Source organism: Zophobas morio, unplaced genomic scaffold, assembly GCF_036711695.1.
Source record: "Zophobas morio isolate AGI-343-1 ecotype UQ-CSIRO unplaced genomic scaffold, CSIRO_AGI_Zmor_V1 ptg000017l, whole genome shotgun sequence".
Lineage (NCBI taxonomy): Eukaryota > Metazoa > Arthropoda > Insecta > Coleoptera > Tenebrionidae > Zophobas > Zophobas morio.
Window position 1 is genome coordinate 2,686,029 of NW_026972122.1, and position 15,840 is coordinate 2,701,868.

The 15,840-nt window shown below is 29.7% G+C and overlaps 2 protein-coding genes across 3 annotated transcripts in view; one reads left to right on the plus strand and one right to left on the minus strand.

The window, feature by feature from the left end:
- LOC135130681 (uncharacterized) overlaps nucleotides 1-7,102 on the minus strand; it is a 203,592-nt gene extending 196,490 nt beyond the window's left edge. For both annotated transcript variants that reach the window (XM_064058117.1, XM_064058115.1), the window contains exon 1: nucleotides 6,838-7,102. In XM_064058117.1, coding sequence (XP_063914187.1) covers nucleotides 6,838-6,919 — 82 coding nt within the window. In that variant the 5' untranslated portion in view covers nucleotides 6,920-7,102. The remainder of the gene's footprint in view (nucleotides 1-6,837) is intronic.
- An 87-nt stretch (nucleotides 7,103-7,189) lies between these two features.
- Nucleotides 7,190-15,618, plus strand: LOC135130683 (uncharacterized protein). The gene is made up of 5 exons (XM_064058119.1): nucleotides 7,190-7,469; nucleotides 7,534-7,796; nucleotides 7,846-8,013; nucleotides 14,365-15,055; nucleotides 15,103-15,618. Exons 1-5 carry the CDS (start codon nucleotides 7,289-7,291, stop codon nucleotides 15,159-15,161), a joined length of 1,362 nt encoding a protein of 453 aa, XP_063914189.1. The 5' UTR covers nucleotides 7,190-7,288; the 3' UTR covers nucleotides 15,162-15,618.
- Nucleotides 15,619-15,840: the final 222 nt, after the last annotated feature.

Here is a 15,840-nt window from a genome sequence, read left to right on the forward strand (position 1 = left end):
GTTGAGAAAACGAATAATTGAAATGTCAAGAAATCGAGAAGTCAAAAATCGAAGTCTAAAATCGAAGTAAAAAAATCGAAAATTTAAGAAATCGAAGAATTGAAAAATCAAATACTGGAAAATCACAAAATTGAAGAATTGAATAACTGAAAAGTCGAAAAACCAAAAAATCGATTCATCGAAAAAATGAGAATTCGAAAAATCGAAAATTTAGAAACGTCAAAAGTGGAAAAATTGAAAAATCAAAAAATTAAGTAATCGTAAAACTGGAACATCGGAAAATTGAGACATCAAAAAATGAAAAAATTCGGAAATCGAAAATTTGAAAAATCGATAAACTGAAGAATCCCAACATGAAATATCGAAAATTTGAGTAATCGAAAAACTGAAAATCTAAAAATTTAAAAATTAAAGAACAAAAAACTGAAAAACTCCTAAACTGAAACGTCGAAAAATTGAAGAATCGAAGAAAAATTTGAAGAATTGAAAAATCTCAAAACTGAAACAACGAAAAATTGGGAAATTGAAACATCAAGAAATCGAAGTCTAAAATCCAAGTCAAAAAATCGAAAATTTAAGAAATCGAAGAATTAAAAAATCAAAAAACTGAAAATCCGAAAAATTGAGGAATTGACAACTGAAAAGTCGAAAAATCAAGAACGGATTAATCAAAAAAACGAGAATTTGAATAATCGCAAATTTAGAAACGTCAAAAAGTGAAAAACCCCCAAACTAAAATATTGAAGAATCAAAGAAAAAATTGAAGAATAGAAAAATCCCCAAACTGAAATTTCAAAAATTAAAAAATCGAAAAATTGGTGAATTGAAAAATCTCAAAACTAAAACATCGAAAAGTTCAGAAAACGAAAAATTGAAATATCAAGAAATGCAGAAGTCAAAAATCGAAGTCTAGAATCGAATTAAAAAAATCGAAAATTTAAGAAATCGAAGAATTGGAAAATCAAATACTGGAAAATCACAAAATCGGAAATTCAAAAAATGGAAAAAGAGAAAAATAAAAAACCTGAAAAATCGAAGAACTGAAAAACTGAAAAGTTGGAAAACCACAAAATCGATTAATCCAGAAAACGAGAAATTGAGTAATCCAAAAACTGAAAATCGAGAAGTTGAAAAATTGAAAAATTAAAGAATAAAAAAACTGAAAAACCCCCAAACTGAAATATTGAAGAATGAAAGAATCGAAGAAAAATTGAAAAAATGAAATATCAAGAAATCGAAAAGTGAAAAGTCGAAGTCTAAAATCGAAAGACAAAAAATCGAAGAATTGAAAAATCAAAAACTGGAAAATCACAAAATTGAGAGATCACAAAATGAAAATATGGAGAAATCGAAAATTAGCAAAATCTATAAATTGAAGAATAGAAAAATCCCCAAAATGAAATATCACAAATTAAAAAGTCGAAAAATTGAAGAATCGAAGAAAAATTGAAGAAGTGAAAAACTGAAACATCAAGAGATGAAAAAATTGAAATATCAAGATATCAAAAAGTCAAAAAATCGAAGTCTAAAATCGAAGTGAAACGAATAAAGCGCAAATTTAAGAAATCGAAGAATTAAAAAATCAAAAAACTGGAAATTCGAAAAACTGACGAATTGTCAACTGAAAAGTCGAAAAACCAAAATCCGATTAATCGAAAAAATGTGAATTCGAATAATCGCTAATTTAGAAACGTCAAAAGTGAAAAATTGAAAAATCGAAAAATTGAAACATCGGAAAATTGAGAAATCAAGAAATGAAAAAATCAAGAAGTCGAGAATTTCAAAAATCAATAAATTGAAGAATCGAAAAACTGAAAAATCCCAACACTGAACTAGCCAAAAATTGAATCATCGAAAAATTGAAAATCGAGAAATTAAAAATCGAAAAATTGGAAAATCGAGTGTTATTAATATTATTATGATTAATGTTATTATTATATATATTGCTCAACGGGTGCAAGACCCAATTACAGACCAACGAAAAAAATAGGAATAATCAATTTTGTGATGACTTTACCTCAATATTTTACATAATACGTAATTGTTATTTATTTTTTAAGAAATAATGTATCCCTTCCTACACTTGTGGTTTATGATTTCGCCTTGAATTTTTCCCTTAGGCACCCAATTATATAATAACATTACTAACATCTTATACCACTATAAAAGATTCGCAGGTGTGATCTCTTCATGCGCCACTTTTTTTTACACACTGGAACTGCTATTATCTAAATATTTTACTTCTCAAACGTAAACTAGGGAAGTATTGTAATCGAATCCATCTGAATACTTTCATGTTTTCTCGAATAACATGACCTTTAGGGTACGAAAAAATGTCTATTAGACAGATAATCTGCGAAACTACTGGACCGATTGTTGTTAAATTTATATGTACATTCGAAATATCGTGAAGATGGTAAAACTCAAACCAAAATCTTGCTAATCACCCACACGAATAATAAGATGACGTCATCTCAAAAATTTACGTTAGCAAACTGTTAATCAAATTTTGACGACTATTCTTTATATTTTATAGAATTACATCGTACAGGTGTGGTTTATGAATCCGCGCTGAGTTTTTATCTTAAACGTCCAGATTTTCGAGAAAAAAGAATCAAAATTTTACAATTTAACTTTGAAATTAACGCAAACGTTTTAAGGTTATCGTCAAATTTTATTCGTTAATGCTCCCCAAAAAATAAATACGTCATTTTAGAATAATTTTTTCTTCAATTTTATAGAATTACATACAATTCTGCATGTGTGATTAATGAATCCATGTCAAGTTTTTACCCTAGACATCCAGATTTTTGGGAAAATAATTAAAATTTTATGACAATATTTTACAAATTAACTTTGGAATTGCAAATCTGAATGCTCTGAAATCTTGCAAACGTTTTAAGGTTACATGAAGCATGAAAAATCGTCAAAATAGTTTCGCCAACATTCTTTATTATAATATTCTAAAACGGATGCGTATTTATTTTTCTGGTTAAATATACGCGTTAATGTATAGAACTTATTTCAACGGTTTATGTAATCATTTTCAGACGCCACTCTCAAAATTTAATACAACACTGGAGAAACTTCATAAATTTTGATCGGAATTTTTATCGCGAAAAAACAAAAAGTGAAACGCAATTTCGCGTTAAAATTGACCTACAGAGATTCCTAAATTAATTATTATGTCATTGACCTACAGAACGAAATGTGCATATTTTGGGATAATAAATATGTTAACGTTCTGATTATGTTGATTTTACGCTAATTACTGGAATTTCTACTACTGTAAATATTATTATTTTGTCATGTGACCGATGGGATCAACGACTTGAAAATAAACACCGAGTTTGATTGACACGTACCTACCGTATTATGTATAATTTATTTCTTGTGTGAAACATTTTTTAAACACAATTTCAGCAAGGAATCTCGAAAAATTCAATAGAAAAATTGCGTCGATAACACCTAGACCTTTTGTAGTAGGCACAACTGAAATCGATTGAGACATAAAAATAATTTTTATTATCTGTAATAAAAAGTACTGCGAAGTTGAAGAAAGCCCCGACGGAAAAAGAAAAATCGAGTATTAGGAAAAAACAAACACACAAAGCAACGTCCCTAGTTGGCAGATTTACGCCAATCAAAAAATACCTCAGGGAATAAATAATCTATAACGAAACGAAAAAACACCACCTACAAGAGTTGGCGAAGCTAAAACTAAGATCTGGAACACGATAGGAACGCAATGTCCAATAATTCTAAACAATCATAAAGCGTAAAATCGTGTAATACAGCACGAAATACGCCAAACCAGCGTGAACGGAAATTCTGTAGAGTGTAGACTAACTAATCCAGAAACCAATTTACAACGATGTTAATTTTTAACTCGAAAATTAACGCGAGTATGGTAAAATTCTGAAGACAACATAAAATAAAATTTAAATGACCATTACTATGCAAAATTTTACGCTGACGTCATCACATTGTTAGCGGGGATGATCAGACAAAATTTGGTTAGCGCTTCACCATCTAAACGATATTCCTAACATTACATTAAAATTTGGCAACAAGTGGTCCAATAATCTCGGAGATTATCTAAAAACAAGATTTATGGATTCAAGAGACAATTCTTTGACACGCGTTTTCAATAAAGATTTCTAATAAATCCACGCAATATATAAATTTTCAACAACATTCGCGTAATCAAATCCATAACATAAAAGCATGAACAATATCGCATTCCAGGGTGTACTTTTCAATAAAGAATGGCAGTAAAAACCCCTTAATGGACGGACATTCTCCTTCTGCAGACGCTTTTTCTTCTACTACTCTATCCCGCTTAATTTTTTATACAGCTAAATGAAATTCTATTAAACAAATGCCTTTTTAAACGCCGACAGTCAACGATTTTTTGCTCATTTACTTCTTCCCTCAAATGGGATTTTTTTAAGGATAAAAACGTAAATAAAGACAGCAAAATCTTATTTGAAGCTCCAAAAATTACTACACATTTCTTGCCACTTTTGTGCTGATTAACATTTTTTTTACTTTTACACTTGAAGATGGAAATATCCGAAACTAGTGACTCACAATTCAAGTGTAAAGAAAAGCAAAAATAATGTAATCGACCTATGTAAACGGACTTAAAAAACTGGTCTAGCGTTATTTAGACAGAACTTCCCTCGCCCCTGGAGCATAACTCAACAAATCTAGGTCTTTCGAAAAAAAGTTGATTTTGTGTTTTTTTAGTCGTAAATTAAAACACAAAATATTTGGACTGTTAAGGTAGAGGTAAAGAATTATGGTATGCGCATGTTTTATGATGACGTCATCAATTTGAAATTTTTTTAAATATCCAAAAATTTTCCGAAAAATTCTTTAAAATGGATTTAATCGAGCGGAAGAGAATGCTATCCCATAGAGAATGTTCAGGAGATGACTAATTTGTGATAGCTGTTGCTGTATGTTCTGAAATAAACTAGAAATTCTGATTGAAAATTTCTAAAATGTCTGAAATAAACGTTTGATTAAGTGGAAATTGGTGCCAACATATTGAGAATTGTTGGTAAATCACAAAATTTGAACTCGCTGTGGCGATACTTTCTAAAATAATCAAGTAATTCGAATTCAAAATTTCCAAAATTTTCCGAAAAATTCGTTCAAATGATTGACATCAAACGGAAAAGTATGCTATCCTGTAGACAATTTTCAGTAGAATACGAATTTGAGATCGATATTGTGGTAAGTTTTTAAAACAGACATAAAACCTGATTCAAAATTACAAATAATTTCTCAAAAATCACTAAAAAAACGTGCAACTAAGTAAGTCGAAATTGATGCCAACTTACTGTGAATTGTGAGAAAATTACAAATTTGAAATCGCTGTTACAACAAGAAATTCGGATTCAAAATGTCCCAAATTTTCACAATTTTTTTTTAAAATGGATTTAATCGGCCGGAAAATTTGTTATCACATAGGGAATTTTCAGCCAATGACCAATTTGAGATCGCTATTACAGTATGTCTTAAAATCAGCTAAAAATTCGGACTGAAAATTTCTAAAAATTTCTCTAAAATTTGTTTTTCTATATGCATGTAAGGAATTCCATGCAGACGGTCAAACAATAACCAAAATTTGTATGATCATCCCCACCAATACTGTAATCATGTCACTTTAAAGTTTCCCTTAGTCAACACTATTTCAATTTTATAAAATAATATACTCCTGTACTTGTAGTTTATGAATCCACCTCCATTTTATATGTATGTATGTACAGAATGAAAAATTTAAATTCAACGACCAACATTTATCATATAATAGAACATATTTTTTTAAGGACCAAGCTAAGACTTTCACAAGATTAAAAACAATTTATTGGAACGTCATGAATTTCTTAGAGGGGACGATTTTTTTATGCCATGAAGTTAAATATTATATTTCTGCTTGCAATAGTTAAAGGTGAAGTTAGCAACTTTTCGAATTTTTAAATTTTGGTTAGCATTACAGCGGAAAACTTAACTGTCTCTGAGCGAAAATCTGGACGGTTCGGGTAAAAATCAAGGCGGATTCATAAACCACAATACCTTGTTTTATAAAATATAAATATCATTTACTATGCAAAATTCTGACCTGACGTTATCAAAGTGTTGGCGGAGATGATAGATAAATTTTGGTTACAGATCATTTTAAAATACGAAGAATACGATTAGGCAAAAGGTACAGAGAATAATTTGGGAGGCACAATATTTTTAGTTCTATTACTATAGCAGCAATTTTCACATGACATGTCAACGACACAACACTAGATACATCAAAATTGACGTGACAACTGTACAATTTGAAAGAAAAATCGACAACAAAATCTTCATTCAGGTTAACAAATGATCCGCAGCATTTAATCAGAACCAAAACTAACGAACTATTGTAAAAAATTAATCCAAGAAAGGCAGCACAAAATTAATGATGAAAATGATTTCGGTTTACGCTAAACACGAAAAGACAGCGGGAAATCACTCAGTGAAGACCTGAAGCAATAAAACATATAAATAACCGCTAAAATTCCCAACCACAAGTAATTTGCATCAACAAATTTACGAAAATTTCGATTTATCAACTGCACATTACAGACGATATTTGGGTAAAAAATGCGGTCATTCGCAACGGAGAAGGTTCCAGTATTTAAAAATTACGCAAAAACGTTAAAATAATTACCAAATTAACTACCGGAGAAGAGAAATAAACAAAAACATGATGTCATGTGCCTTCATAGCGATAATAAATGATAGTACGGAAACAATTATTACAACAATATTACAAAACGTATCTTTACTCACCTATTGCTAAATCTAAATCTACAAAAGCCTTGTCGAATTCTTTTTCTAAGATATCTAACCACCTAAATCCGACACTAGCCATTTTTAACTACTGTCACTGTCACCATTTGTCAATTTTTGCTTGACGTTTGCGTGTTGCGTCCTCTTCCGCTAAAAAAAATCTGGGGATTTTTTAGCCGCACAGTTATCGAGCAACCCCCTCAGGAATTTTAATTCCGCTTGTAAAAATTCAACTCGAGTCCAAAACCTACACAGTTGTGACACTGTTGCGTAATTACCGTCCGAAATTATCTTAAATCCGTTCTTAATTTTTATTTTCAGTAATCACTCCGTCGGTGTAACAGCTCCCTGCACCCGACCGCTCACTTGTCAAATGTGAAAGTAAAGGTTACGTTCAAACTGTGTCACTATATGTTTATAAACAATAGTCGCTTTTTCTGAGATAAATGTGATGACCACCTCACGGATAGTACGTGGCACTAAAGCCCGAATCTTTCTGTACATATGTGCCGTTTTAATCATAACCGGGATCATCGCCTGCTACAACAACACACTTTCGCAGCTCGAAGATGCCAGAAAGTCCAACGAAATCTGTCATCAGCAGGAAGAGAACCTATCAACGCAGCTTCAAGGTTTACCCATTTTATCATTGCCACCCACGTGCCGCTTACCCCGCAATTTTAATCTATCTTGCAGTTATATCCGACTACAAGCAACGTCTGGAAAAATCGTTAAAGACTGAGAAAGCCGAACATCAACAAGTTAGGAATGAGTTAGAAAACAAACTGAATGAGGAGAAGTCGAGGAACGAAAAAGCGACGAATGAGGCAAACTTGAGGTTTACGTCATTGCAGCAACATTTCAGTATGATGCAAACGCAGTATGATGACTTACAGTCAAAGTTGAAGGAGGTCCAGGATGAGCTGAAAGAGGTTAAGGCGTCGAAGGAGAGCTTGAAAGTTGGTGCTTGGGTGGAGGTTGTGTGGTTTTTATAGTTTTTGGTTGTAGTCGAAATTTATGGAGGTGCAGACTAAAAATGAGCGGTTGCAAGGCGAAAATGGGGACTTGCAGAGGCAGGTAGAGGAGCACACAAATGATAATAGGGATGCCCAAAGTCAGGTTAATCATCTGACTAAGGAGAATCATGCATTACAGAAGGAACTGGATGAGCTCAAGGTAAGACAGGTTGGTCTTCTAATTGGGGTTTACTTAAAGCAATATTTTTTTTATTGTTAAATCAGTTATGTACTTCTTAATATTACTATCTAGTGCTCATCCAGGTGTGATTGCATGGTAACATTTAAAAATTCACTGATGGTAACTAGATAACATTTATTAATTAAGAACTAGTCTATAAATAGCAGAGAAAGGTGACTGGTGGAATATTTCTGATTAAAATCATTTATGGAATTTCGTTCCAGTGTTGCATAATCACATTTTATGATAAATGTAAACAATACCGTTCAATAACTCAGATTAGTTATTCCAAATTGAAAACATGTTTGAATATGTCTTTGTAAAGCAAGTATAATTGAAATTGTACTTAATTTATATAGCATTGTTTTACAACATTTTTATATTCGAAAATATTTAACGCTTGTATCAGAAATTGCTTATTGTTTGTTCTAATAGTGCTTTACTATGTTTCTAATACGGATAGTAATTCCAGCGTGTAATTGTGAACTCGTTTTACCTTATTAGTGCAGCTTAAGAGAATGTTCATTGATTTTTTACTTCCTAAACCATAGCTAATGGAAATAAGGTCATATTTGCGTTTATTTTGGTTTTCTTAGCGTTGTCCAACGCAAAATACGAAAATGTAAGTTTCTCATGGGCTTCTGTTCCTCACGGCAATTGTATTTTGAATTTACTTAAGTAATTACCTTGAAATTATAATTAGGTGTAAAAACGCCAAGAATTTCGGAAAATATTTCTATCAATTACTGTAAATGTTATTTAAATTTTATAAAATAACGTACTCCTCCATTTGTGGTTTATGAATCCATGTTGAGTTTTTATCTTGGGTATCCAGATTAAAAAAAAAATTAATACACAAGATTTGATGATGTCATCTTACAGTTTTGTTGAATAAATGCTATTTAAATGTTAAAAAAATAACATGGTCTTAAACTAGTGGTTTATGAATCCGTGTCGATTTTTTTCCTAGATCTCGAGATTTTTGGAAAAATTGTAGACATGTGTAACAATTTTTCGAATTTTCTGTTCCTTTGAGTTTTTGATATCTCTATTTTTCAACTTTCGATTTGTCACTTTGATATTCTAGTTTTGGGAAATTTTTTTTCTCGATTTTTAAATTTTAGGTTTTTCAGTTTTTCGATTTTTTAATGTTTGAATTTTAATTTTTCAATTTTTCCGGGTTTTCAATTTTTGCGATTTTTTAAATTGTGGATTCCCGATTTTTGTATTTTTCAATTTTTCGGATTTTTTTTGTTTCGGTTACTCGATTTTTCAATGTTTCGATATTTTAATGTTCCAATTTTTTAAATCTTAGTTCTATTTTTAACTAACACGTAGTTGCTAAGCTTAAGCACATAAGCGAAACACAATGAATGCTAGACAACTGGATCGAATGTACTGCACTGATGAGATCAAACAAGATCGAAACTGCAGTCTACAGGTTTCCAACGGGTTGTCTGGTCTTCGGTATGGTTAAACACTTATATTTTTTAATTCTTTGAAATTTTAAATGTTTGATTTTTCACATTTTTGATGTTCAAGTTTTTAAATTTTACATTTTTTGATTTTTTGATGTTTCGATTTCTTGCCATCTCGGTTATTCGATTTTTAAAATTTTTGCACTTTTCGATTTTTAAATTTTTCGATGTTTCGATTTTTCGATTTGGAATTCGTTAGTTTTTCGATTATTCAATTTTTGAGATATTTTCGATTTCTCGATTTTTTGATGTTTCGATTACTGGATTTTTCAATTTTTTGATTTTTAAATTTCACAATTTTTTTAATTTTTGGATTTCTAAGTTTCTCGATTTTTGATTATTTCAGTTCGATAATTCTATTTTGCCAATTTCGGTATTTTAAAATTTTTTCCTTTTTTAAATATTACGACTTTTCAACTTTTGATTTCGGAACTTTTCAATTTCTGGATTTTTTTTTTTTGATTTTTTGATGTTTCGAATTGTCGATTTTTCAATTTTAAAGGTCATCGATTTTTCAATTTTTCGAATTATTAAATTTTAAATTTTTCAGTTTTTTGATGTTTCGATCTTTCGATTTTTTCGTTTTTTCAATTTTTCGGTTTTTAAAATTTCGGATTTCTAGTTTTTTAGTTTTTCTATTTCTCGATTTGTCGAGAATTTCGATTTTTTGATTATTCAATTTCTTCACTTTGTGGTTTATCAATTTTTCAATTCTTCGAATTTTTGATATTTCGATCACTCTATTTTTCAATTTTTAGATTTTTAAATTTTTTAATTTTCCAATTTTTTTAAATTTATTTTTTTCAATTTTTCGATTTTTAAATTTCTCGATTTCTCCATGTTTTTTTGATGTTTCGATTTTCAGATTTTTTTATTTTTCGGCTTTTCGATTTTCCGATTTTCCAATTTACCAATTTTTCGTTGAATTTGTCAATTTTTCGATATTTTAATTTTACAATTTTTTAAATTCTAGACTTTTAGATTTCTCGATTCCTCGAGTTTTGAATATTTCAGTTGTTGGTATTTCTGTTTTTCAAATTTTGGTATTTTTAAATTTTTGAGTTTTCAGTTTTTGAATTTTGAATTTTTAAAATTTTTACATTTTTTTATTCAATTTTTAAATTTCTTGATTTTTCGATTTTTTGATGTTTCGATTTTTAGATTTTTCAAATTTTCGGCTTTTAGATTTTCCAATTTTTCGATGTTTCGATTTCCCAATTGTCCGTTTTAGTTTTGGAATTTTTCAATTTTCAGATTCTTCAGTTTTTTCGCCTTTTCTATTCTCTATTTTTCCTTTCAGTTTGGGAATTTTTCAATTTTTGGATTCTTCAGTATCCGAATTTTACAATTTTTGCAATTTTTTAAATTTAGAATTTTCGATTTTTGAATTTCTTAATTTTTCGATTTTTGGATGTTTTCTATTATACTCGATTTTTCAATTTCTCGATATTTTAATTTTATACTTTTTTAAATTTTAGATTTTTCGATTGCTCAGTATCTCTAGTTTTGAATATTTCATTTGTTGAATATCTTTATTTTTTAAATCAATTTTTCAGGGCTTTTCGATTATTCGGCTTTTCGATTTTTGAATTTGATAATTTTTCGATTTTTTGATGTTTCGATTACTCGATTTTTCAATTTCTTGATATTTTAATTCTACAATTTTTTGAATTTTCCGATTTTTCAATATCTATACTTTTTAATATTCCAGTTGTTGGATATTTTATTTTTGAATTTTTAAAATTTTTACATTTTGCGATTTTCAATTCGTCGACTTTTCGATTTTTAAATTTCTCAATTTTTCGATGTTTCGATTTTTCGATTTCCCAATTGTTCGTTTCAATTTTGGAATTTTTCAATTTCCCGATTTTTCAATTTTTGGGATTTTTTAAATTTAGAATTTTCAGTTTCAGTTCGATTTTTCAACTTTTCGACTTTTGAAGTTGTCAATTTTTCGGTTTTTTTGTGTAATTTTCGATATTTTAATTTTACAATTTTTTTAATTTTAGATTTTTCGATTTCTCAACTTCTCGAGATTTGAATACATATTTCAGTTCGATATGTCTATTTTTAAAATTTTTCGATTTTTAAATTTCACGATTTCTCAATTTTGCGATGTTTTCGATTTTGAGATTTATCAATTTTTCGTTTCAGTTTTGGAATTTCTCAATTTTCCAATTCTTGAGTTTCCCGATTTTTCATTTTTTGCGATTTTTTAAATTCTGTATTCTCGATTTCTTGGTTTTTCGATTTTTTATTGAGTTTTAAATATTTCAGTTTTACGATATTTCCGTTTTTCAAATTTTGGTATTTTTAAATTTTCAAGTTTTCAAATTTTTTTTAGTTTCGAATTTTTAAGATCTTGATATTTTTCGATTTCTCAATTTTTCGAGTTTTCAATTTTTAAGTTTCTCGATTTTTCGATCTTTTGATGTTTCGATGTTTTAATTTGCTAATTGTTCGTTTCAGTTTTGGAATTTTTCAGTTTCCCGATTTTTCAATTTTTACAATTTTTGAAGTTTACAATTTTCGATTTTTCGACTTCTCCATTTTTGAATTTGTTAATTTTTCGATTTTTTGATGTTTCGATTATACTCAATTTCTCGATATTTTAATTTTATACTTTTTTAAATTTTAGATTTTTCGATTTCTCAGTATCTCTAATTTTGAATATTTCAGTTGTTGAATATTTCTATTTTTGAAATCAGATTTTTCAATTTTTCAGGGCATTTCGATTTTCCAATTTTTTAAATTTAGAATTTTCGATTTCTCGGTTCTTCGATTTTTCGACTTTTCGATTTTTGAATTTGTTGATGTTTCCATTACTCGATTTTTCAATTTCCCGATATTGTAATTTTACAATTTTTTGAATTTTAGACTTTCCGATATCTCAATATCTCTAGGTTTGAATATTTCAGTTGTTGGTTATTTTTATTTTCTAGATTTTGGTTCTAAAAACATTCAGTTTTTTTATTTTTGAATTTTTTTTAATTTTTACATTTTGCGATTTTCAATTTTTCGACTTTCGATTTTTAAATTTCTCAATTTTTCGATTTTCAATTTTGGAATTTTTCAATTTCCCGATTTTTCAACTTTTCGATTTTTAAATTTGTAAATTTTTCGATTTTTTTATGTAATTTTCGATATTTTAATTTTACAATTATTTAAATTTTAGAATTTTCGATTTCTCAACTTCTCGAGTTTTCAATATTTCAGTTCGATATGCCTATTTTTTAAATTTTGTGTTTAACAATATTTGAGTTTTCAGTTTTTTATTTTTGAATTTTTTAAATTTTTACATTTTTCGATTTTTAAATTTTTCAATCTTGCGAAGCTTCGATTTTCGGATTTATCACTTTTTTGTTTCAGTTTTGGAATTTTTCAATTTTCCAATTCTTGAATTTCCGGATATTTCAAATTTTTGCAATTTTTTTAAATTCTGGATTCTCTATTTCTTGGTTTTTCGATTTTTTATCGAGTTTTGAATATTTCAGTTGTACGATATTTCCGTTTTTCAAATTTTTGGTATTTTTAAATTTTCGATTTCTCAATTCTTCGAGTTTTCAATTTTTAGATTCCTCGATTTTTCGATCTTTTGAAGTTTCGAGTTTCAATTTTTTCAATTTTTCGGCTTCTCGATTTTCCAATTTTTCGATGTTTCAATTTCCTAATTGTTCGTTTTAGTTTTGGAATTTTTCAGTTTCCCGATTTTTCAATTTTTGCAATTTTTGAAGGTTGCAATTTTCGATTTCTCGGTTTTTAGATTTTTCGACTTCTCCATTTTTTAATTTGTTGATTTTGCGATTTTTTGATGTTTCGATTATACTCGATTTTTCAATTTCTCGATATTTTAATTTTATACTTTTTTAAATTTTAGATTTTTCGATTTCTCAGTATCTCTGGTTATGAATATTTCAGTTGTTGAATATTTCTATTTTTTAATTCAGATTTTTCAATTTTTCAGGGCTTTTCGATTTTACAATTTTTTAAATTTAGAATTTTCGATTTCTCGGTTTTCCGATTTTTCGACTTTTCGATTTTTGAATTTGTAAATTTCTCAATTTTTCGATGTTTCGATTTTTCGATATCCCAATTTTTCGTTTCAATTTTGGAATTTTTCAATTTCCCGATTTTTGAATTTGTCAATTTTTCGATTTTTTGTGTAATTTTCGATATTTTAATTTTACAATTTTTTAACTTTTAGATTTTCGATTTCTTAACTTCTCGAGTTTTGAATATTTCAGTTCGATATGTCTTTATATTTTTCAAATTTTTGTGTTTTTAAATTTTTGTGGTTTCGGTTTTTTGATTTTTGAATTTTATATTTTTCGATTTTTCAATTTTCCAACTTTTCAATTTTTCAAGTTTTCGATGTCTCAGTTTTTCAACATTTTAGTTTTGGGTACTTTTCAATTTCTGGATTTTTCAGTTTTTTGATGTTTAATTTTTCGATTTTTTGATGTTTCAATTTTTCTACTTTTCGGATTTCGATTTTTGGGTTTTATAATTTCCTGATTTCTGAATGTTTCGATTTTTGACTTTTCCATTTGTTCTCTCAAAATTTCATTTTTTCGATTTTTCGAAAAGCTTTTTCCCCGTACTTTTTTTAAATCTCCTTAATTTTAAATAAATTAGGATGTTAAGGTAGCTAAGTTCCTTTTAAATGATATTCGATAAAAAACCGTTCTAAAACAAAATGCAAGTAGCGAAATTCCTGGTGGATTTACATACCTAAATATATGACGTTCTATATAAAAAATCGTAGATTTTTATTTTTTAATCGTACATAATCGGTCTTTCTACCATATTATTCTTCTCTTGGTTAATATATTCCATCTTCTCTTCTTTTTAGCGTAAATGTTCTGCGTACGAATCCATCCAGCCCCCCAACATCGTCTCCCCCGAAGCCTCCTCGCCTCGCAACGCGCCCTCCTTCAGCAAACAAGTCCAAGTCAACCCCAACGAATACAAAATCAAACTCGAAGACAAGTCCCAAGAACCCCCACAATTAGAATCCCTCAAGCAAGTTCAGCCCCCGAGCCAGAACTTCATAAAGACACCATCGAGGTCAACGACAACATCGAGTCTCAAAGTATCTCAAGCCAGTTTGAACGGCGCAAGACCGTTACTGGTTCCCACCGTGACGCCAAAAAGTGCCAAGCTCGTCCCTCCTCTCCCCTACGCGAAGAAACTGCCAGAAGGCGTGGTGCCAGTTCCTGAGAAGCGCGAAGTAGACAAGAAGACTGAAGAAGAGCGAAACGAGTTGCCGGACGAAACCGTCAACAACAGGTACCGGAACAAAATCAACGAGATAGCGAAGGAGGAGAAGAAGTTGGATGAGGTGGACAAGGAAAACGTGGCTCACGAGGTGTTCGACCAACACAACGCTTACGATAATTTCGGGTTCGGGGAGATGAATGACGGGGTGAAGAACGTGGAGAAGCAGAATTTCAAGCAACACATCGACCACTTGGGGGTGGAAGGGAATAAAGTGTACGAGAACGAGGATAATCAGCAGATCGAAGAGAATGATCCTGAAGATGGTGAGTATGACTACGATTGAGGGGATTGATGGTGAGTTGGATTTCAGACGATCCGGATTATGCGGATCATTTAGGACGGATAAAGGACCCGGTGGTGAGGAACTGACGTTTGGGATTCTAAATCAAAGGTACTCGACTGGACGACAGAGCGAACGAAATTTTTCTTAAATTCGTCGGGTGGGGTACTGGTACTTAAGTCAAAACGTTTTTAAGGATCATTTTCTGTGGTTAACTTCTAAGGCTCAAATATATTATTCAGTATTTCTATTTGGCTATCTGTTTAATGCGCAGGCTTAAACTAAGTACTTGTATATATGTTAAATACTATAGCGGTTGTTAGATTTAAGTCGGAAATACTTTGTTTGATTTTTTTTTTTTTTGTTTAAAATTTCGTGATCTCGGTTTCAACACCAGCATTTATGTGAATTCTAGCGAATCTTTATTTAAATTGTATATTAGTTGTGATGTTTTACACTTCTTTGATGACATTTTTGATGGATAATTCTTGTATATATTATTTGTATGGAGATATCTCGGTAATAAAGAGGTATTTATTAGTGTAATTGCAGTTTTATTTCTAACTGTGTCAGTCAGTTTTTCCAAATGTAAAAGTAAAAACAGAAAGTTGAACAGGTTATGGGCCCAGGATGAAGCAAAATATCTTCGACAAATCACAAAGAACAAGACTCCTATTTTAGAGAGAAGACAAAAGTACTAGAAAAGAAGACAAATACTCTAAAGTTATGTTTACAGCATTAGGAAATATACAGTCTAGTACACAAGCT